The sequence below is a fragment of the Perca fluviatilis genome, chromosome 7, assembly GCF_010015445.1.
Source record: "Perca fluviatilis chromosome 7, GENO_Pfluv_1.0, whole genome shotgun sequence".
Taxonomy (NCBI): Eukaryota; Metazoa; Chordata; class Actinopteri; order Perciformes; family Percidae; genus Perca; species Perca fluviatilis.
In genome coordinates, this window is record NC_053118.1 from 19,977,757 (window position 1) to 20,000,128 (window position 22,372).

General features: G+C 39.9%; 2 protein-coding genes across 7 annotated transcripts; one reads left to right on the top strand and one right to left on the bottom strand.

The window, feature by feature from the left end:
- The first annotated feature begins 1,000 nt into the window (after positions 1 to 1,000).
- On the top strand, positions 1,001 to 10,991 carry gsdmeb (gasdermin Eb). The gene is given in 11 exon segments (XM_039806251.1): positions 1,001 to 1,143; positions 1,518 to 1,739; positions 1,830 to 2,022; positions 2,366 to 2,397; positions 2,400 to 2,539; positions 7,690 to 7,810; positions 7,899 to 7,997; positions 8,321 to 8,448; positions 8,535 to 8,700; positions 8,873 to 8,946; positions 9,066 to 10,991. Coding segments are annotated over 10 exon segments (1,386 nt in total). The 5' UTR covers positions 1,001 to 1,143; positions 1,518 to 1,534; the 3' UTR covers positions 9,294 to 10,991.
- Positions 10,484 to 22,268, bottom strand: mpp6a (membrane protein, palmitoylated 6a (MAGUK p55 subfamily member 6)). Of its 6 annotated transcripts, none has more exons than XM_039806249.1 (14): positions 21,335 to 21,496; positions 19,819 to 19,874; positions 19,141 to 19,260; positions 18,247 to 18,365; positions 16,271 to 16,423; positions 15,445 to 15,594; positions 14,999 to 15,226; positions 12,954 to 13,085; positions 12,653 to 12,755; positions 12,447 to 12,512; positions 12,159 to 12,320; positions 11,858 to 12,060; positions 11,627 to 11,755; positions 10,484 to 11,500 (listed from the first exon to the last, which is right to left on the bottom strand). In XM_039806249.1, the coding sequence occupies exons 3-14, from the start codon at positions 19,169 to 19,171 to the stop codon at positions 11,324 to 11,326; spliced, it is 1,653 nt and encodes a 550-aa protein (XP_039662183.1). In that variant the 5' UTR covers positions 19,172 to 19,260; positions 19,819 to 19,874; positions 21,335 to 21,496; the 3' UTR covers positions 10,484 to 11,323. The 6 variants fall into 6 exon arrangements, with proteins under 6 accessions (XP_039662183.1, XP_039662179.1, XP_039662182.1 ...); XM_039806245.1 differs by lacking the exon at positions 21,335 to 21,496 and adding an exon at positions 22,074 to 22,268 and having other exon boundaries at positions 11,324 to 11,500; XM_039806248.1 differs by having other exon boundaries at positions 11,324 to 11,500; positions 19,141 to 19,278.
- Between the last annotated feature and the right edge of the window lie 104 nt (positions 22,269 to 22,372).

Genomic DNA, 22,372 nt, shown 5'->3' on the forward strand with positions numbered 1-22,372 from the left:
ATTTTATTTGTAATGCACTTTACATTTGGAGCAAATCTCAAAGTGCTACAGTTAAGATCACAAAAGCATGGTAAAAACATCAATATAAAATACAAATAGACAGTGCAAAGACTTGCAGGATTAGTTAAAACTCATAAGTTCTGATAAAAAGAAATGTTTTTAGTGCTTTTTTAACAGTCTCAATAGTTTGAGGTGCCCTCAGATGGTCGGGGAGGACATTCCAAAAACGAGGAGCGGCAGAACAGAAAGCCCGATCACCCATGTGATGAACCATGTCACATTGATCAAACAACACTAAACACTAGTGGCCCCTAGAGCCTGCAATGTTTATTACATCTAATAGAAGGCTACAAAGGTGTTAGTCAAAAGAGAAGGAACAAGATGCTGATGATTTTGCCATCAGAGTGTACACAATGCAACATACAAAATGAAGCTGGTGAATAGTTTATTCCTATAGGTGGCAACAAATAGTCATCAATGGTGCAGAGACAGTACAAAGACCTCCGTGAACTTGGCAGTGCTAGATGATTTGGACTGAGCAAAATCTTTGAACTAGACAGCAACATGAGGTTTTTACAAATTACTGACTAAAATATCACAGTTTTCTTTCATATAATACCAGGGGTGGGTGAGGGGTGGGTCATATATCACCCACCCCTGGTTTGAGTAAAAAATAATTAACAATACACAGCAGGGTATAAATACATACATATATACCAATGCTTAGCCGTTTGCTGCCCGTTGTAGTGCTGGGAACAAATAATACAAACATGCAGTGAAATTATTATCATTATTATTATTTTGTTATTATTATCATTGTTATTATTATTATGTTATTATGTTATTTTTTTTATTATTATTATTATTGTTATTATTATTATTATTATTATTATTATTATTATTATTATTATTATTATTATTATTATTATTATTACATGTGTTTTGACCGACACATACAGTTGCCTCAGTAACACACCTACAGCTTCCTGTAGAGATGAAGGCGGAGCGTCCGCGCGTCTTTTGTCCAAAACAAGATCCACTTCACTAACACATAACCGATGCATGGGGAAGCCTTGTCTGCTCTAGAAGTCTGGCCGCAAAGAGCGTTTCTCGTCTGGTTCATCACTGAAACAAGGACTTCGGGTAAGCGGTAATTAGCATTTGCATTTAGTTTCGATGTTTTTTTTTTCTACAACTGGAGACTGATGTGTTGGCTGATGCTGCTAGCATGTAGCTACTTTTTCAAAGTGAAGAAATGTTTGGAAGTGTCCATTGCTTTACACGTACGTTATTTTATTTTGTCTTGATTGCTGTGCTGTAAAAGTGCATTAAGTGTCATACGTTGTAGTGGTGTTGTGATGACCTACTTTAAAGAAATAAAAGAAAGAAAGATGATTGAAGGATCGTAGCAACTAACGTTACACTAGTTTTCAGCCTGAGGAGGAGCTCACATGGGTGGTACTTTTCTTCAAGCGCACTCTTTGGTGCTTTTGTTTTAAACCTAGCTTCATTATCAGCCTCGCAGGTTTAAGGGATGTTTGCCACAGCCACCAGAAACTTCGTGGAGGAGGTGGATAACGGGGGGTTGCTGATTCCAGTGTCCAGTCTGAATGACACCATTGCTCTTCTGACAGTGGTGGTGAAGCGCAAGCGTTTCTGGGTCTGGCAGAAGCCCAAGTATATTCCCTCTGATTTTAACCTCAATGATATACTAACAGGAGACATACCTATACAACCAGGTAAACATCAAACCACTCTATATATATACTAAGTTGTATTGATTTCTTTTTTTAAGTTCTCAGAAAATCTAAATGTTTCACTGTTCACAGGTGTCATAGAGACAGACTTCATTAAATACAATGGGACATTTGGTGACAACATCCAAGGGACCGTGGACGCAAAGTTTGCCCATGCCAATGTGAGCCTCGAGGGTAAAGACTCTTCCAAACTCCAGTCATCCTTTGGCAGTTTGAAGAAGGACGAAGTGGATGTGCAGAAGCTGCTGCTAGACTCCAAAGGCAGGTTAGTCCCCCCCCCCCCGTTTCCACTGTCCTGTTAACATGACAGTAATTTTACTGTAAATGTCATCTGACATGCAGTCAAAGATCATGTTGTTAAAGATCTGCGCAAAGCAGGAATGATCTTTGTCCGACCATAAAGTTGCATGCAAAAAAAGAAGGAGGCTCTGTTGAATAATTAACACACTCACAAGAAAATTGCTTGTTTTGGTTCAGGATGAATAGTTTTTTTTATTTTAAAATTCAAATAAGTTTAAGACAATACTTTACAGATTTCCCAGTCTGTATACATTTCATAATATTCCAAGAATGTTCCCTGTGAAACATTACACTGGTGTTTTTGTCAGGGTCCTGGACATGTCCCATGGTCTCATCCAGCAGACAAGGAGAAGCCCAGACAGGTGTTTGGGGTTGTGAAGGAGCGTATTGTGACTACTCAGCCCTGTTCGGTCATAGAGGAGGTGCAGCAGGGAGGACAGTATGCAGGAGTACTGAGCCTCTGCGGGCCCAAGAGCTCAAAGGTACAGTACAGTATTAAACGTATTCTTATGGTTGTGTAATGTTTGCAATTTCATGCGTAAGAGTTCATCACAACAGAAAATCCCCCTTTCACTGTTATATTATAAACAGGAGTGAATGCTGATTCAGAAGCATTCACAATATTGTTTCCGATTCCTCCGTAAAATATTTGGCCACCTACTACTTCTCCATACTTTCAGCTACAAAATCCATTCAAATGTCAAAATGTTCAGCTCCTTAAGGACATTTGTGCTGGTATTCAACTTTTCTCCACCATTTACAGTTTTTAAAATATTAAGCTTTTTACATTGAAAGTCAATGGAGCAATCTTTAAATCCTCTTCAGGCTTCTCCCACTTCTAAATGCTACTGCTCCCACATACTTTCACCTACAGACGTCATTCGAACTTTTCACAAAACCTTCAGCTATTAGAAAATGATTCAGGTTTTTTATATCTTTTACAGTTTTTGTGTTATCACTTTAGTGCTTCTTTAGGCTTTCTCTGTGTTTTGAAGGGCTGCTCAGTATGGTTGATGTCACAGCTACTGTGCAGAGGACAGAGAACATCGTCTTAAAACTTTCTCTTTAAATTGCTCTCACGTCCACAATTCTTACTTCTCATACACCATTTCTACGTCAAAACGTAGATATACTTTATACTACTTTTTCGCCAATGTGCTCATTTAAGCAACAGGCTCAGTGAGCCTCCAAATGACAAGAGCCACAAGCAATCCTTCATCGACAGCCCTCCTTAAACAACCTCAACTTGTCTGGGCGAAAGCACAGAGTAGCAGTTTTTCAAATCGCTGATATGCCCACATTTTTTTACTTTATCTACACAAATGATTTATCAATATGTTCGCAAATGCTTTTTGGTGCTCACAGTAGGGCTGGGTGATATGGAGAAAATAAGATATCACGATATTCCTTTTAGGGCATTTTAGGCCTTTATTTGACAGGACAGCTGAAGGCATGAAACAGGAGAAAGAGGGGGGAACGGCATGCAGAAAAGGGACGCAGGTCGGAGTCGAACCCAGGCCTGCTGCATCAAGGAGTAAACCTCTATATATGGGCACCTGCTCTACCAACTAAGCCATGACATTCTTGACCAAATACCTCAATATCGATATTGTGGCGATATTCTAGGGTTGACAATTGGTGCTTTAACAAAATATCCTCACACTTAGATTTTAGATAAATAATCCTCAGTAATGTGGACATAATGTCTAAGTAGGGAAAAGGCAAATAATAGAACAGCTAGAACAGTCTGGTAAGTTCAGAAAAGTACATCACTTTACTGTAATGCAGCCATTAAAACCAATTCAATTTCAATTCAATTTTATTTAAAGTATCAAATCATAACAAGAGTTATCTCGAGACACTTTACAGATAGAGTAGGTCCAGACCACACTCTATAATTTACAAAACCAGGAAAAGACACCACTTGTGTCATATCACGATATTACGATATCCAAAATCTAAGACAATATCTAGTCTCATATCATGATATCGATATAATATCGATATATTGCCCAGCCCTAGCTAACAGTGAGGTCATTATATTGATAACACGTATGTTTAGGCTTTTTTCAGACTTCTTCAATGGGAAGTTTACCAAGGCTCTTTCAGTTAATCTCAGATACTATGCTATGACTTTTTTCTATGACTTTTTTCGACATACTATACTGTAACTTTTTAATGGCTTTTTTCGACATACTATGCTATCATTGTTTTCAACATAACATCTTTAGTGGTACACTGGCTCAGTGGTTAGCACTGCTAACAATAGGCAACCAGTAAGAAGTCACTGCACACTCAGACCCAGGTTTGATACACAGTCTGGGCTTTGACTTTTTTCAACAAACTATACCATGACGTTAGAACTTTTTTCGATATACTATACTATGATTTTTTTGTCACTTTTTTCGAATACCATACTATGACTTTTGTCGACCTACTATACTATGATTTGTTTCGATTTATTCTACGATTTTTTTGACGTTCTATACTATGACTTTTTTTGACATACCATATGACTTTTGAATGGCTTTTTTTGACGTACTATGCTATTACTGTTTTCAACATATAGTGTTTGGTGGCACACTGGCTCAGAGGTTATCTCTTCTGCCAATAAGCAACACTTTATTGGTCACAGCAGATTCTAACCCAGGTTTGATACCCAGTCCAGGCTGGCCTTTTTCATGATGCTTTTTTTGACATACCATACCATGATTTTGTTATCACTTTTTTGACATACTATACTATGACTTTTTAACATACTATACTATGATTTTTTTAAACATTCTATGCTATGACTTTTAAATGGCTTTTTTGCGACATACAATGCTATTACTGTTTTTAACATGAGTTCCTTGTGGCACACTGGCTCAGAGGTTAACTCTGCTGCCAAGAGGCAACCAGCTAGTAATCATTGCAGACTCTGATCCAGGTTCAATACCCAGTCCAGGCTGGACCTTTCTGTGGCTCTTTTATTATTATTAAAACATACATTCATTCATGAAGATCAACACAAACACACATACATGACTGTTTTTGTCTTTTTCGACATACTATATTATGACTTTTTTTTTTTTCATACGTTTTTGACTTTTTTCGACATATTATGCTATGACTGTTTTTGTCTTTTTTGACATACTATACTATGACTGATTTTTCGACATACTATACTATTACTTTTTTTTCCGACATACTATACTATGATTTTTTTTTCCGACATACTATTACTTTTTTAAAACTTTTTATGACTTTTTCCGACATACTATACTATGGGCCCTATCTTGCACTCAGCGCAATTGCCTTTGTACACCGACGCATGTATCGTTCCTATTTTGCGCAGAGCGGACTTTTCCCTCCACAGACGCACGTCGGTAAATTAGGGAATGTATTTGCGCTCCCGGGGGCGGTTCAGCGAAAAGAGAAGGTGTGTTCTGGCGCAAACGTTACTTGGTGCTATTCTGCAGTTTCAGAAAACAATTCCGCCACTGACCAGGAAAAACCTGGTCTAAAGTCAGTGGCGCTAGTCTAAAGTCAGTAGCGCGTTATTCAGATGCTATTTTAGGGGCGCATGCTTGGCCATAATGGAAGCGTGCGTAACAACGCCGCATACACTTCTCTCATCTAAATGGATGCAGCAGTTCCCATTTTTGCAAACCATACATAATTACAAAGGAAAATATTACTGAAAATGCCCTTCAGGTGTTTGGATAGATCAGGAGGCACTTTACAGTACAATCCTCAAAAAGTCGCAGCATTCTTTGTGGCTTGTTGTGTTTTACACAACATTTCCATGAATCATGGATGTGTTGATGACATAAATGAGGAAATATTAGAGGACTTAAGGAGACGTGATGTTGAACTACGGTGGGATCTGGTCCGGGAGTAATGCGCGATGTGCTCCTGATGGAGCGGGTGGACGGAGATGGAGTGGGGGGAAGAGGAAGGGGCACAGCAGGAGCAGGTGGTGCGTTTGGAGGCCCACGCTCCATGTCTGCAGCAATCCTCTCCAGACTTGAGGAGATGCGCCCGAGAGGAGCAGCAACATCGCCACCCGGCAAAGACGGGCATTTATTACTTTGCCGCATCTCGCATCGGCAGCTCCCGCTGGCGTGCGCCAGGCAAATCCGCCGTCATAATAGCAATCCGCCATGGAACAAGCGCGCCTGCTCTTAAAGGGAATGTGAGATTACGCTCTGATTGGTTTATTGCACGTTACGCCCAAACCACACCTAGACCAACCCATTTTAGATTTGCGTCTGGCGCAAGAGTCATTTATCCCGCCGGTATAATAGCAACAGCGCCCGAGATCCACCCACAAAGCTACTTGCGTTTTGCGTTACATACTTGCGTTTCAGATCGTTAAATAGGGCCCTCTATCTTTTTATGACTTGTTTTCTGAAGCAGGACAACAGATGCCATGTTGTCTGGTGGAAATGTTTTATTTCATTCACATAAACATGTTTTTTCAGTATTAGTCCCTACTGAGCAGAAACAACCAATCAGAACAGTTTTACCTTTAGTTCAGTTTGAAGCAGAAAAGTGACAGTGAACATTAATAATTAGTAATTGTATTGAATAAATTAAACATTAATAGGAAAATATCAAAGTGAATCTTCTGGGTGTCTATGAGACAGTCAGATCCCACTCTTCATCATTACCCTCGTCTTCATCAGGAGCAAACTCACTCCAGGAAACCTTGTTCCCCTGAGACACAGAGTTCATCCTTAATGACAGGTAACATCTGTGTGCAGGTTTAAATACATAATAATAATAATAATAATAATAATAATAATAATAATAATAATAATAACTTTATTTAATACTCAAACATTCATTCATTCATGAAGATCAACACAAACACATACTATACTATGACCTTTTTACCGACATTCTATACTATGACTTTTTATTTTCCTACTATTCTATGACTTTTTTATGGTATTATTCAACATTTCAGTAAATTCGTACTAATCAAAACCATTCCCACTTTTCCAACTATTCTCAATACTTCATCTTCGTCTTACGCAATTATGCCAGCAATCATGCAAAATGCAATGCATTTTCTTTTTAGGGATGAAATCATTTTATAAATACCTATAGTTGTGCCTGCATTCCCTCAATATGTTTTTGGTATTTCTTTCTCAGTTCATGGCATCCTACTTTGTCCAGAATTGGTTTCAGTTCCACATGCAACTGCATGCTATGCAAGTAGGTGGAGAGAGTAGAGCAATATTTTTTCTAGTTAGGAAGAAGTGAAATTTGTGCCAAATGCAAATTTTGGACAACTGTTAGTGGATAATGATTTCTCTTCCTCTTATACCTTAGTTACTCTCTGTGTTATTAAGTATAAGAGAGAGCCTTTGCTCTTTGACTCAGAGAGACTGATCAAAGCATTCACTGTTTATGTCCTAGAACTAGATAGATAATAGGTTCCCTATAATCCATTCCATTGTAGCCACATCCTCATTTTTACATCCTTTGGAAGCAGACACACCAGCAAAGTTGCCATGCATCACCAATAACTGTTATTCAGCAGTAATTGTTTTAGAGTGATATTTCCATTACAACTGACTGAGTTTTGTTATTATTTGTGTGTTTGGTCTCACACGCCTGCGCTATTGTCGCAAATCTACAGGTTTCATTGAAAGAGAATGGCAGCTTGAGTAAGGACAGTAACATCACCATGGAGATTCCCATCCATACTACCATTGCCTATGGTCTTTTAGAGCTAGAGATCAAACAAGATGGGCGCTTTGGTGAGGAAGCATTCACGCACAACTGATTCAACTCTTACTGTAGTTACATTTCACATATTTGAAATGTAACATGTTGTATTTTCTACAGAGCTGTGTCTGATGGCAGACACCACTGGAGGTTTTGAAGTCGATGGCCTTGCTAAGAAAGGATTGTTGGGTGTCTCTGAAAAAACCTACCTTAGACAAGGTAAATTACAGTTTTCTTCTCTGCAGCCATAAAACATGTGACTTTAGATGGTTGTTCCAGCTGATAACGTGTTCAGAAATGCATGTTTTCAAGTTACAAAGGGCCACCTTATCATAACGGTGTGATAACTGTTTGTTAACATGTGCTTTGACCTACGATACAAGGCCTAGTGTGAACTTGTGCTGTTAACTTCTTTGTTTTCTATACATTTCTTCTAATAAATGCCTGGTTCAATCTTAGTTTTTAGTGACATGGTGCATGCCATGCACACATTTAGTCTGAATGGTGGATGAGAAAATGTGTTCATTTGGTATTTTATTCAGAGCTGGAGCAACTGAGCGATCATTTCCAGCTGCTTTCAGCTCTTCCTGCCACCACAAGGTCCTTTCTGCTCCAGCAAATCACCAAAGTTATGGAGGACCGAGGGGCCGTCAGTTCACTTCAGAATGCGGTAAGCAGGGACAGAGAGGTCTTATCAACACAGAGTCATATTGTGGACTTAGCAATAGGAACTCTGGGTGTTTTCCTCTGTCTCAGCTGGACCAGATGTGCCTGGATAAGAGACTTGCCCTGGGTGATGTCACAACGACAGAGCCCCAAAAACAGAACATCCGAACAATTCTGGACCTTTTGGAGCAGTCTGGTCAGGTTGAGTCCACACCAGTCCTTACAGCCCTTAACCTTGTTACCAGCGCAATGGATGGTGAGAAAGTTGTACTCAATTGAAATGTTGCTTGAAGTCCTCAAATTGTGAAAAACACTCCCTCAATTTAAGGTCAGGAAGAGAAGTATGTGGATTTGCAAAGTTCCCACTGCATGCAGAATATATTATATGAAAGTTTTTTTTATCCTGTATCTGGGTCTTTGTCTTTCAGAGATGACAAATGATTGTCTTTCTGTCTTGGGAATGTGCTGCAGCCTCACAGTGTTACAGGCTCTGGAGCTACTGGTTAGTAAAGATAGTTTTTACAAGGAAGACAACACAACAACATGTTATGCAAGTTTTTTTTTCTCTTCAAATCACATTGATTTTTCTGCCTTTTTATCTTTCTGTCACACCTGTTCCAGGTGCAGTGTGTATCCGGCAAGGGGGAGTTGCATCTGAGCAGCGCAGGCCTAGCTGCACTGACAGAAGACGTCTTTGAAAAGACTGAACATCTATTTGCCTCCTCTAATGTGTCCCTGAAGAGAGACGGGGACACAGTGAAGACAGAAATAAGCCACCTGGCAGGAAATCGCCCTCTGGTCCTGTGTATCGCTGTCAGAGGTCTCGCCTCGTTGGCCCACTGTGATTGAACTGAAGACACGTTTACAGTTTATCCACCAGAAACTTGAAACGTTACACTGGAATGAGGTAAAGGGGATCATATAGATTACGTTATTTTTGTTATTTGAGTGTTTTTCTCTTTTTGGTGCAGTGCACGTTCCTCTAAAAAAGTGTTGCGTTTCATTGTAGGATAATTATATAGATAAATGTACTGGTGTTAAAACAATTAGTGAATTAATGCTTTTTTTCAATCGACGACAAAAAAAAATTTACAATAAAAAAGTTTAGGTCATGGTTTGTTGGACAAAACAAGCATTTTGAAGACGTCACCTCAGACTCTAGGAAAGTGTGAGGTGCAGTTTTTTACTGATTTTATCTAGAAAAAAAACAATTGCTTACAAATGTAAAATGATCCACTTTGAGATTATAACTTATTATTATTAAGGCAAAGTACCCTACAAGTTGTGCATTACTTAAAGGAGAATTCATGCCTTCAAGCCAATGAAAAATAATCATTAGCTGCAGCCCTGAAATATGCTGAATACACAATTGTGCACACTCTTTGATATAGAATTTAAATCTTTAATTTAGCACCTGCTGGTAGGAACAGCATTATTATACACATAAACAATAGAGGGGTTAAATGATAGGAAGTCACCTGGTTCTTACCATCTTATTTTGGGTCATAGTCTCTGAAAGAAGCATGTCTTTTTTTTGTCTTGTGTTCTCATGTAATTACATTTTAAATACAGTACGATTGTCTCATTTGCCAATGTTGTGAAAACTTAACTAAAACCTCTCACTTTTAAAATAAACACTAATGGATTTTTGTATGTAGGGGCTAATGTCATGTCTCAGCCATGGATCTGTAGGATAATAATCTTGTACTTTAACATTCTTTGTGGCTATATTTTGTCTGCAATAACATTTCAATGAGTTTCAATGTGCCTTTTTAATTGTGAAGCTTTATTTCAGGTTTTGACAATATTGGAAATTGTTTAAACTTGCTACCTTTTTATCTGTATCCTTGTATGTTTATAAGAAAAACATGTAAATATTCTTTTCTCTTTGCAAACACATACTCAACACAACACGTTTGTCAAATAATTGTGCCAAAAGAGCAAAGTAAAACCAAAGTGGATCATTAGAAAACACCAGTTATTTACTTGACATCTGAAAATACATATTTATTTGAATTCCTGTAAAATATACCATTTAATAAGTAAATATGAGCTTTATTTTAAACTGTTAAGTTTTAGTAATATCACATCTAAAGGGATCATTCTCTGAGATGCAATACCCTGTTCAAGAGTCCTATGGAAAGTTTTTCTTTCAAGCAAACACAAAGACAGCACCATCGCAGCGTGTCTAACAGTCTTAATTAGAAATAATGATGCCCGACAAACATAATTCATGTAATCTGTTGTGCTTAAGTGAAAGAGAAATAATGGCTAAACACTACAGAAATACTTTTTTCTTCTGTACAACATAAAACAGTGACTGGCATGACATTTTCTATGTATGAGATTAAACTGCAAAAACAGAGCATAAATGTCGCCTTGAGGAGGAAAAAGGTCTCAAAAATGACACTGTTCTACATGAATGTTTGTAGTCCCAAAATGAGATGAAGTACTGAAGGCATATGCACTGTAAACTGTAACACTGAGGTATCCTTTTCTTGCAGAATAAATACTTACATCTTACATACAGATGTAAAATTAAAACAGGACATGACAAAAATTGCATTTCCTTTAAAACACCCTGACACATGGCCAGTATTTTCTTTCAATCCGCAGGAATAGAAAAGATTCTTTAAAAAGTATTTTACCAATAAATAAGTACACTTCATGTGTTGTGAGTTGCATAGTGTGCTACAAAAAGAATCTGGCAATTCAGATCAAGGTGACTCTGATGCAGCTTTGTGCTGGACCCATTTTCCCACAGGTCTGATGTCCAACACTGTCCATGTGTGCAGTACAGTGTTGAATCCTACGTCCCTTCAGGTGTCCCCTTTCGTCACAGCTTGGACAGCCACGTCTGTCCTGTAGGGTGTAAAATATCAGTAGACCCAGCTGACTGGAACCCACTGCGGCTCTATGAACAATCGCTCCACCACCTCCTGCAGTTGGTCAAAGGCCTTGTCCAGATTGTCGTTAACAATAGTCAGGTCAAAGTAGTGGCTGTATGCCCGTCGGATCCTGGCACTCTCGTCCACAGTCTTCTTCAAGTCGTTCTCCTGTTACAGAAAGAGATTCAGCCCATTAGGAGGATGGAAGCAACAACCATTTCACGAGTAATAACCCCTGAAAGGTCCATCATCATTTATAAGTATTTAGGAACCTTAAATCCTCTCAAAACGTACCGTGAGGAGTTTGGTAGTAAGTCCAGCATCTATAACAGCTTTGTGCATAGCTCGTAGTGTGTCCAGTTCAGGAGCAGCAATAAACACCACAAATGGCATAAACTCAGCAGTCCTCAACACTTTTAGGGCCTGGGCAGAAAATAATATGTCACAACTAAAGCTTTAGGGAAAAAAATAAATAAATAAATAAAAAAGAGATCTACACATTGAAAGTGTGTGCCTTTGACTAACCTGAGGGTTGACATCCAGGATGCAGGTACGGCCCGCATTCACCACTTCATGGATAGAGTTGATATTGGTGCCATAAAGGTTGCCATCGTACTCGCCATGCTCCAGGTAACGGCTGGCCTTGACGTCCCTCTCCATCTCTTCCCGTGTCACAAAGCAGTAGTTCTGGCCGTCTCTCTCCTCTTCCCTCGGACGGCGTGACGTGACTGGAGGTAAAAGGTGAGGAGAGGGGTTACATGTACCCTGGCAGGGAATCTAGTTGCAGACAATGGAACTACCTCTGCTGTCTGTCCCACGCACTCACAGGGTACAGTGGTTCCATATCGCAGTGGGTTCATGACAATAAGTCTGTTCTTCAGGCTCCGCCTCCCAACTCCCTGGGCTCCAATCAGAACCAGCGTTTTCCTCTGAAACGGCGGCATCTTGGCTACTTCCTCATAGATCTGCAGCTCATAACGGTCAAATTCTGTTCAAGGCAATTCACAGGCCGGATGAGTAGCGTAATGTCATCTATGCACTAACAATTTAACACTGCAAACTTTTCACAAAATCTCTTGTATGTAGAAACATTTGATCCAGTGGTGATGCACACCTGCATTCTTCGAAGTGAGGTACATCATTTTTTTCTTCTTTTTCTTCGCAGTACCACAGAGCATCCCTGAGACAAAAAAAACAAAGTGTCAGATCACCACATGGTGGTGCTAAAGGAAGGAGTTCCCTGACTAGCATGGTAACTAAGCAAGAAAGAGTAGCAGGGAGCATGGTGTCAATAAGTTGGCTTCTGTGATTTGAACGGACCTGTCCCAGAAGTATCCCAGTCTCTTCTCACAAAAGCTTTCCTCTTCTCCTCCAAAAACTGACTGGGGATGAGACCAGTGGCTCCACCAACAACTTTGCGTGCCTACAATGAAAGAGTAGTTGAAAGATGATACTTCACGTAGTAAAGGAATACCATGCCTAGGTATCTGTCATGAACACGTTCCTCCTTATCTTGCAGCGTTCAACAGTCAATTCCACCCAATTTCTAATAAGATGTGCAGCTCTGGTTGAAGCAGCACTGTCCCTCACCACCATTGCTGAGTAAAATGTGTCTACCCACCTGCCACCAGTTGGGGTCCTCCTTGTTGACTACATGAAGGATGTCTCCTTTGGAAAAGGCCAGCCCAGCCTCTTTACAGGGGATCAAGTTGTCTGTGGCCGGATTATAGTTGAAGTGTGGCTTCAGATAAACCTACAATTTACGGTGTGAACAAGATAGCAGACAATTAAATCATACAGAGAGCATACACAACAGGATTGAGCAATACCTTAAAGTGATGGTTCGGAGTAATTTCACCCTAGGGTCCTTTGCACCATGACCTCGAGCCAAACACCCCCCCAGAAGCTTTTTTCACCTGGGTCGAACATTGGGAGAGTTAGCGTAGAGTAGCGTTATCAGCTGAATAGCTTAGCGCAGGGGCTAATGGATCCAGTGATGTATCTTGTAAATGACCCCACTAATAATGCCCGAATTTACTGTAATACAAATAGGTTATGCACTCATAAAACGATGGATTGGAAAGTTTGTAAGTACACCAGAAGTTTATGTAAATAACACTTGCCTGCTGGCTTCTGCTCTCTGCTGTTGTTGCTGCTCTAAGACGAGTGCTTAGGGCCGTCTACAAATTACAACACCGAAAAGAGATGCAACAAAAAAAAATTTAATGTAACTTTTTTTTTAAAGTAAGCGCTGTAGTATAACTAGCAGGAGACAAGTAATAATTGAGGTAAGTTTGGAGACATTACCTTATTTAATCATTAAATTAATAAATATTTTTGTTGTATGTCTTTTCGGTGTAGTAATTTGTAGACGGCCCTAAGCACTCGTCTAACTGCAGGTAGCAGCAGCAGCTAGCAGAAGAGAGCAGGCAAGTGTTCATAAACTCCTGGTGTACTTACAAACTTTCCAATCCATCTTTTTATGAGTGCATAACCTATTTGTACTACTGTAGACGTTTGGTCACATTTCGGGCATTATTAGTGGGGCAACTTACGAGATACATCACTGAATCCATTAGCCCCTGCGCTAAGCTATTCAACGCTACTCTACGCTAACTCTCCCAATGTTCGACCCAGGTGAAAAAAAGCTTCTGGGGGGTTGTTTGGCTCGATGGTCATGGTGCAAAGGACCCTAGGGTGAAATTACTCCAAACCATCACTTTAAATCCCTATTAAAATATCTTGTCACTTTTTTTTTTAAGATTTGTGTTTTTGTCATAGCAGATTTTATCGTATCTGCTTTATTTGGTAGTGAGAATGACGCACAGGAAAGGCAGGGAAGAGAAAGGGGAAGACATGCAGTAAAGGGCCCTGGGCCGGACTCAAATCCGGGCCACTGCAGAAGGACTCAGCCTTAATGGTACCACACTACCTGGTGAGGTACCAGGGCGCAAACTGTGTGATGTTAATAATACAATTTGTTCATCTTGGTTCATGAATAATTAATTTATCAGTAGTGCCATGACTGTAGAACAAACTACTAATGTGTCTGACAGCTCTTAAAATATCAATATAATGTTACACAACAATATGTGCGTGCCCACTTCCTTTTTTCCCTATACATATTTTTTTTCTTCTAATTCACAAGTTAAACTCTTACAATGACTGTTTGTAACAAGCATTTAACCAAACAGTAAAATTAGACCATTCAATCCTTCCCGGCACAAAGGTCAGTGTCTGACATAACCCTATGTACTGCTCCTCGGTGTCAGCTGCTGTGTGTGTGCCTGTTACTGTAAGAAGGAGAGGGGTGCTCCAGTGAATAGAGTGGTGTGTGTCCCAGATAGTGTGAGAAGAGTGTTATTAATAGACCCTCACTAGGCTCAATTTTCAGAAGCCTGGCATTCTGAGATCACCCAGGTCAGGCAGTTCTCCCCCAATCACTGAAAGGTACAGTACGACTCCTTGCCTCGCCTTGTACACCTGGCACACCGGGACTGACACATCCTGTCCTCCGGTGCACTTTACACACTGATTTCAAGATTTCAATAAAGTTTAAAAGAGCTAATAAAAAAAGATTTCCCAGCGTAACAACATTTTTAGCGTTCCACAGGTGAAACACTAGACAGGAACACATAAAATGCAGCCTGCTTTTTCCTCACCCACCTGTGGAGGAGCCGGTGTGCCTCTGTAGCTGGGCAAGACCTTAAGTGAGATGCTCCCACTGCAGTCCCCCAACAGCTCCTGGAGTTCATGGGGGTTCCGACTGACCTCACGACCGTTCACCTCGCAAATTATGTCCCCTACGTGCAGCATGCCCTGCCTGTCAATCGAGCTGCCGTGCAGTATCCGTGCGATCACCATCTCTCCCTGCTCCACACGGAACGTCACCCCCTGAAAGAGAGTCATTTAGTATCACACATCCGCACCTCCAAGATCATACGGGAGGTCTATATCATGGCATAGTCTGTCTGGTTGCTGAAAAAGAAGCAACTCATGTCGAGTTATTGTGTAAAACTGAGTCACCCTGTTTTAATAGATGGTCAATAAAAGAGGACATGAGTAAAACACTTAACTAGCTTCCTCTGCAGAGCTGTGGTTGGCTAACTCACCAGTGGTTCTCCGGCTTTTTTCTGGATGCCAATCATCCTTACAGCATCAGCTGGCATGAGTGAACTCGTCAACAAGGCATTGCTGTTCACTGCAGCGTGGGGCATTTCATAGCACTTTGCAGCCACTTTGTCATGAGCCTCTACCAAAGACTGAGGCAGAAAAAAGCAGGATGAGAGAGAAGAACAGACAGAAATAAGAGACTTTCTGGTTCAGAATCTCTGTACCACTAAGATATCTCGATGTATATTTCCAACACCTTTTTCTCACTAAGAAAGAAAACAATCACTGCAACGATGTGGTTCATCTACCAAAAACTAACAGTGACATGCATTCGATAGATTACCATCAAAGAGTTAAGACATAAATCACTTAACTGTGCACATTAGAAAAAAATGCTCTTATTACTGCATCAACAGATGAATAACATATATAGAGAAGATAAGTCAGTCTTGTTCTTACCGTAGCAGCCACAACATAGAGTTAGCATTGGTCTGACTACAAACTGCATCGGCTATTGTGAAGGTTTACTGAAACAGTAGGTGACAGTCTTCTCCCCCTGACTTTACCCACATAACTCAGCCTGCTATTGGCCCAAGTAAGTACACCCCCACCTCCCATGACGCAGCTTGTAAGTAGTTGAGAATATACAGGGCGACAACGGAGCTGAACTGCCATCACTTCAGAGAGTAGTAGCCAATGGTTGGTGTAAAATGCTCCGACATCAATTCCCACACAAGTAGAACACAAGCTAGACCATTCACTCTACAATCTCTGGTACGTTCACCCCACATTACAAATTGTGTACAAGAAGAATGAGCTCGATACCTTAAAGTGCGGCTCCTGAAGGATTTTGATAAGCTCAGCTGCGGCAGCATCTTTTTCTGGCAGGTTGTTGAGGGAATCCAGGATCTCCGTGACCAGTTTAACATTATTATCCTGCACAGCTTTTAACTTAACTTCTTCGAGACGCTCATGGGCCTACACACACACACACACCACACACATAATAAAACAATGACCACTTCATCAGGCTGAGAGAGAGAGCTTAGAATGCCACACAGTAAATAACATGAAAATCCAAACCTCTTTATTTCTATTAGGGATGGGGAAAATGTGGTTCTTATAACCCCAAAATTTGGTATTTTTGAGCATATAACCCTTTACTATGTTAAAAGCAGGTAAAACAACACTGAAAGTGCAGAGCTGAAACAACACATTCAACAACTTTGTCGAGCAGGTGCATGCCATATAAAAAAACATGTTCCCATACCAAATTCCTAATAACAACATAATTTAAGTGGATACTTCATGACAACATTCTTGTCCACCCCACCTATTCCCTTCATGTAAATCTTGTTTCCTTGTCCTAAGGCATCAGTCATCTGGCTAGTGTGTGAGCCAGTCATCTGGCTAACATGAAGAGAATTTCACAGTGAATTTCTCCACCAGCTACACTGAGCACACAATGGGCTTTGGTTCTGTTTTTACAGAAAGATGAGAAAGAGGTAGATAGACATGGACACCCAACATTAGGGTGCACTAAAAGGATAAAATGTTATTTCACGGTAATTTCGTATCTCAATATTGATGTAAATAGCAATATAGTACATTTCTGGGAAGTCAGCTGAGAGTCTGTATGCTAGTGTTACTGACAAGAGTTTAACACCCTGCTGTAGGCTTAGTTTTATCACATGGGGAAAGGAGATCATATGTTATTCCTTGACTGATAGAACACTGCATTGTTTCAAGTGTTGCTCTTGTTCTGTCCAAATACTTAAGGTCAAATTACATAAATGAGACACCATTAAAATGCCATGTTCTTGTGACTTCCATGCGAAACATTAACAGATCTCAAATCAAACAATCCCTGTGATACACACAAGACAAAGGGAAATTACACTAACTGTTCAATATACAGTGTATATGACCTCATTCAACAGTTCTATTTGATATGACATTACACTAAACTACAGTACATACAGGCCTATGTAGCAGGAAAAAAATGTGATATCCAAGGAATGCAGTGCTCCGTTTGTTAGAAATGAGGACAAGAGCTTGCCTTTTCTATAGAAACTCTATAGAAAGCCATTTGTCCTTCATGCTGTCAGTGTCAGTCCTCTTTTAGCTATGTGAAATTTGATTTAACTGGTATTAAAAAAGGAACGTTTTCGGTTTACTCAAGCTTAAGCAGATGCTTTAAATTCAATACAATATGTAAAAACTACACGAGGTGTGAACTACCCTGCACAAATCTGATGCTTGTTTCTCTCTTCTAATGACAAGCAGTTGTACCATGCACTGGCCAGTGTACCTTGCATTTCCTGCAAGTAATTTAAACCTTGACACCGGAACAGTGGGCACACTATAAGATTAGTTAACGTCACAGGGTAGCACATTACAAGATGCTTTACATACGCTTGTTCAAAAATCATGTATGTTTAAGAGAGAGAGAGAGAACAGCTTGAACTATTTCTCCTTTCAGCCCGCAAAATTAAGCATTTGCCCATTGTCTTCCTAGTTGAAATATGTTGTTGAGCCTCCAGGGTACACCGCCAGGATGCAGTCGCAATCCTGGACGTGTGGCAACATGTGACACTACATTACACCTTAATTTCCTCGGGCTCACAGTGACATTTGCTCCTCTTCTAAACTATAGCTAGATGACCAGCTAATGAGATTACAACTCTGTGTGTGTGTGTGTGTGTGTGTGTGTGTGTGTGTGTGTGTGTGTGTGTGTGTGTGTGTGTGTGTGTGTGTGTGTGTGTGTGTGTGTGAGTGTGGAGTGTGTGTGTGTTTTTTACCTTTGCGAGGGAGCGAATGATGGGGCTCTCCATGATGCCTCTGAGGAAGATGAGGTCAATATCTTTGGCTCCTGAGTCTGATGGCAGGTCTTTCAGGTTGTCCAGTACTTGCTGCATTGCTGAAGGGGCAAAAATACACATCAAAGGTTGGGCTAACAGAACGCTAACCACACCCTTGACCTTTTTGAGCTTGAGCTGCTTTTGGAATGCAGGCAGATATGTTAGTGACAATGGTCATAGCCAGTAATACTGAAAACAATTAAAAATTCTGAGTCAAAACAATGTAACTATTACAAGAGCTTACAAGGCAAGAACAATAAATAGACAGTCTATCAATGGGCCAATTCACAGAGAACACCCCTTATTTCCTCTACAGCAGCAACAAGCACGCAAAGTCACAAAGGGTTTGTTCTACTAACAGATCTGCCTTGTAGAGGCTGAGAGCACACAGCAAGAAACTTGAGCTCGAGATCCTGACAAAAACAGCTTTAATTTAATTTTCAATTATTATAATTTCAATAAAGTATACAAAATATCTTACTGTACTTCCCAGTAATTATCTTTCCATTAAAATTTGTCATAAATTCTGTTTTTGTTTTTTCAGAAAAATAAGTAGTCCATTTGCATTTTTTTTTTAAATAGAAGAAGACATACTATGGGAGACAAACATTTGGCAGTTTTGCAATCACATGTCAACATTTCTTTTGGTTTTGCCATGTTTCACAGAGAGACAAATGTGAAAGTTCAGAGGCAGCAACAAACCCGCCCACACAACTATGTCTGGGCAGTGGGCACAGTACCATTTGAATGGTAATGAAATGTCAAATCTTGCAAACAACATTACAACAGTTCCCATGCATTCAATTAGTTAGGACTTTGTCTTTGACAGCTTACCTTTGCCAGACTTTGCATTGGCCACAGTCATGTTTAATATTCCTCAGCTCAGGGCAGTGAAACTCTCTTAAAACGGCCAAAAGCTGCCCAACTGTCCGCTTGCAGAAACCAGTGTAACTGCTGCAAAAGGTAGAAAACCTGTTTGAGTCAGTAAACTGTACGCCAAGATAGCCATATTGTACAAGCCATGTCATTAATTTAATCAAGCTGACATTTACTAACACGTGTTGAACAAATGCAGATACAGTATGGAGGGATGAGACACAAAATGACAGAAAACATTTGTTTGTCTTGTCTTGAGCTACTAACATGCTCATGAAAGAGAGCATGTTAGTACAGAGAGCTCTTATGAATTAAGAGAATGACAAAGAGGGCCATTGAATGATGTCCCGTCCATCTGGCGAAAGGTTGTGCCAGCTACACAGAGGTGGCCCCTGGAGACTCTGTACAAACATGATCTTCAAACAGAGCAAGAAAAAACAGCCCTATGCCTTAGTGGGTAGGTGGACAAACCGAAACGAGTTCTGGACTTTTTGAGCACAGGCCCCATTTAACTGTAAACTGTGTGAACATCATACATTTAAAAAACATTGTAAGAACAGCAAAAATGCAAAAACAACAACAAAAAGGCAGATAATCTTTCAGAGTAAAAAAGAAACAAGAAAGGCTCAAACTCACCTACAAACTGTGTTCAAATCATCAGTGCAGCACTCCAACACGGAGCCCCACGTTTTCTACAAAACACATTATTCTTCTTAGTTTGGTGAAATTGACCAAGGCAACCTAAAAAAAACAACTATGTATTGATAAAAGCAGCTCATGCTAGTAAATAACGTCATCCTGTTCATTTAGTAGTGTTGTAAATGCAGCCAATGTGATTAGCCAAGTCAATTACATAACCAATGTCTGTTTAAAAAGACTCATAATTACCATGATTACTACTCATTACCAAGTCAGATAAAGCTCAGCTCAGAAAGAGTGATACTGGGGACAGTGACGTATTCATTGTTTAGTTTTCTGTAGATATAAAAGATCAAAAGTAACTAAAAGAAGCCTTTCATTAATGGGACATGGGTCTATTTCACTGAATTACTATAAAGATTGTTCTAGTTGTTGTCATCACCAGTTCTTACTGCTCTGTTGCCCAGATATAGGCTGGAAATTAAAGCAACCATTCCAAAAACATTTAAATCAGACTTGTTTACAACCATAAAACGTTTTGAAGTAGTAATTCTCACCATCAAACAAGACCAAAACTAGAGACCATCTTGCGATGTCTTCAAAATGGTATATTGCTTTCAGTACTAGTAACAGTCACCCACTTTGAGCTCATTCACAATTTTCATAAATTAGGACCCAGTCTTGATGAATGAAGCTGAGCTGAGGCAGAAAGCACACAGTTGCAATAGCTAGAGTAACGTTACACTGCCTTTTATCAGACACATGAGGAGGAGCAGCCAGGTGGGACGTGAACGCTATGTGCTCATGGTGGCAGATAAGTTCATAAATAGTAAGTTAGTTCTAATGTCATGGGAGGACACTAAAGAACAATGGAGCTTAATAAGCCTTCAAGAAACGTGTTGGCTGCAGTGGTTTACATTTGCTATCAAGCTACACGCGCACTAGGCACGTGCAACTACCACTTTCAATGTAAGGCAACATTAACTTAGCTGAACATGATAATTAGCCATTGGTAGCTAATTAGCAGTATTATATTTTTATATTTGACATATTTTAAACTTCAGCCACATGCTGTCAGATCGTCATTGGCGTTAACTCCACTAACGTTAGTGCCCGTTCCGTACCAAGTCAATGCTAGCCATTGCTAGTTTGTAAAGTTAGCTAGCTCACATAGGTAAGTTAGCAATGCTAATGCACGCTAGCAAACACTAGCGTGCGCTTACAAGTTAAGTAGCCATCTTTCAGAATTGACCAATACCGTTATTTTATTACAAAAGGTAAGCGCACTTAACCGAGCTAACTTCGCTGGTTTAATTAATTATCTCTTGCGAATTAACTAGCTAGTATGTGAAGTAACAGTTAGCTGCAAGTCCAGTCATTGGCTTGGCTAGTAGTAATCGTAATATCATGTGGCTCAGACTAGCTAACGTTAGCTAACGTCAGCTGGTCGTGAGAGCCAATAAACGAGGGTGCCATGATGAGACCCTGTTAAAATAAATAAATGATAAGTTACCTGATTTAAGCATTACCATCCAGTCACACTTTCATGCTTCCCTCAGTTTCAGAGTTTCCTATTTCGCAGACCACTTGCGCAATAATAACTTGTTAGTGCATTTCCAGTGTGCCTGCCTGCGCCTACCCCATCCAGTGACAGTGTGATGTGCAAATGACATGCCGTTCAAGTGATATCTAGGTCATCGAAATCCTGCACAGCACAACCCGCCCATATTATTTATTGTAAACATTACCTTACAATAATTCAATTCAACTTTATTTCAGACAAACGGGTCCATATCAATATAAAATACCTGTAGATGAAAAAAAGGTGTGTGGAGGTAAACTGCATCGATGGTTTCTTCAAATATTGTTTCCCCAATAAATGCAATGACCCCCTAAAGAAAAATCGTAAATACCCTCTGATTGCTTTTGATTGTACACTGTACATACTCACTGCAATATTGTGAGTTGACCGATCAATACAATTTGGTCATCATAAATTAAAACATACAATAGCCCTTACGATAGTTTGTTCAGCTACCAGGCCTTTAAATCTGTAGTTCTGAATTAAAAAATGTGCCAAAATAGATGGAAAATTAGAGCGCTTTACAGAATCTATGCATTGTCAGTGGAGTAGTGTGCCAGTAATAACTGATTTATCTTTTCGCTCTGGCAAAACATCATGCACCATATCATTGCCTACTATTACATAGCCAACAACATGTTTAAGAACTAAACTTTGTGGAAACACTTACCCCATGAGGAAGATATACTGTATTTGATCTTGCTATCATTGGCACCTGTGATAAACCATCCCCACATCTGGCTACAAATAATCCCATTTGTACCACTCATTAGCATAAAGAACCAAACAATATTCCATTCCCCAAATCTGGTAATTCAGCTACACTGAAGCTTCCTAAGAGAGCCAGAGCTTAGTTATAGAAAGCACAGTAGCTTGGACCAGGTGTCATAACAGAGTTAACCCCGTGTTGCGTGATTCGCTTTTGATGTATCCAGGTCACTTGATTGGATTAAACTGTTAATCTGTTTA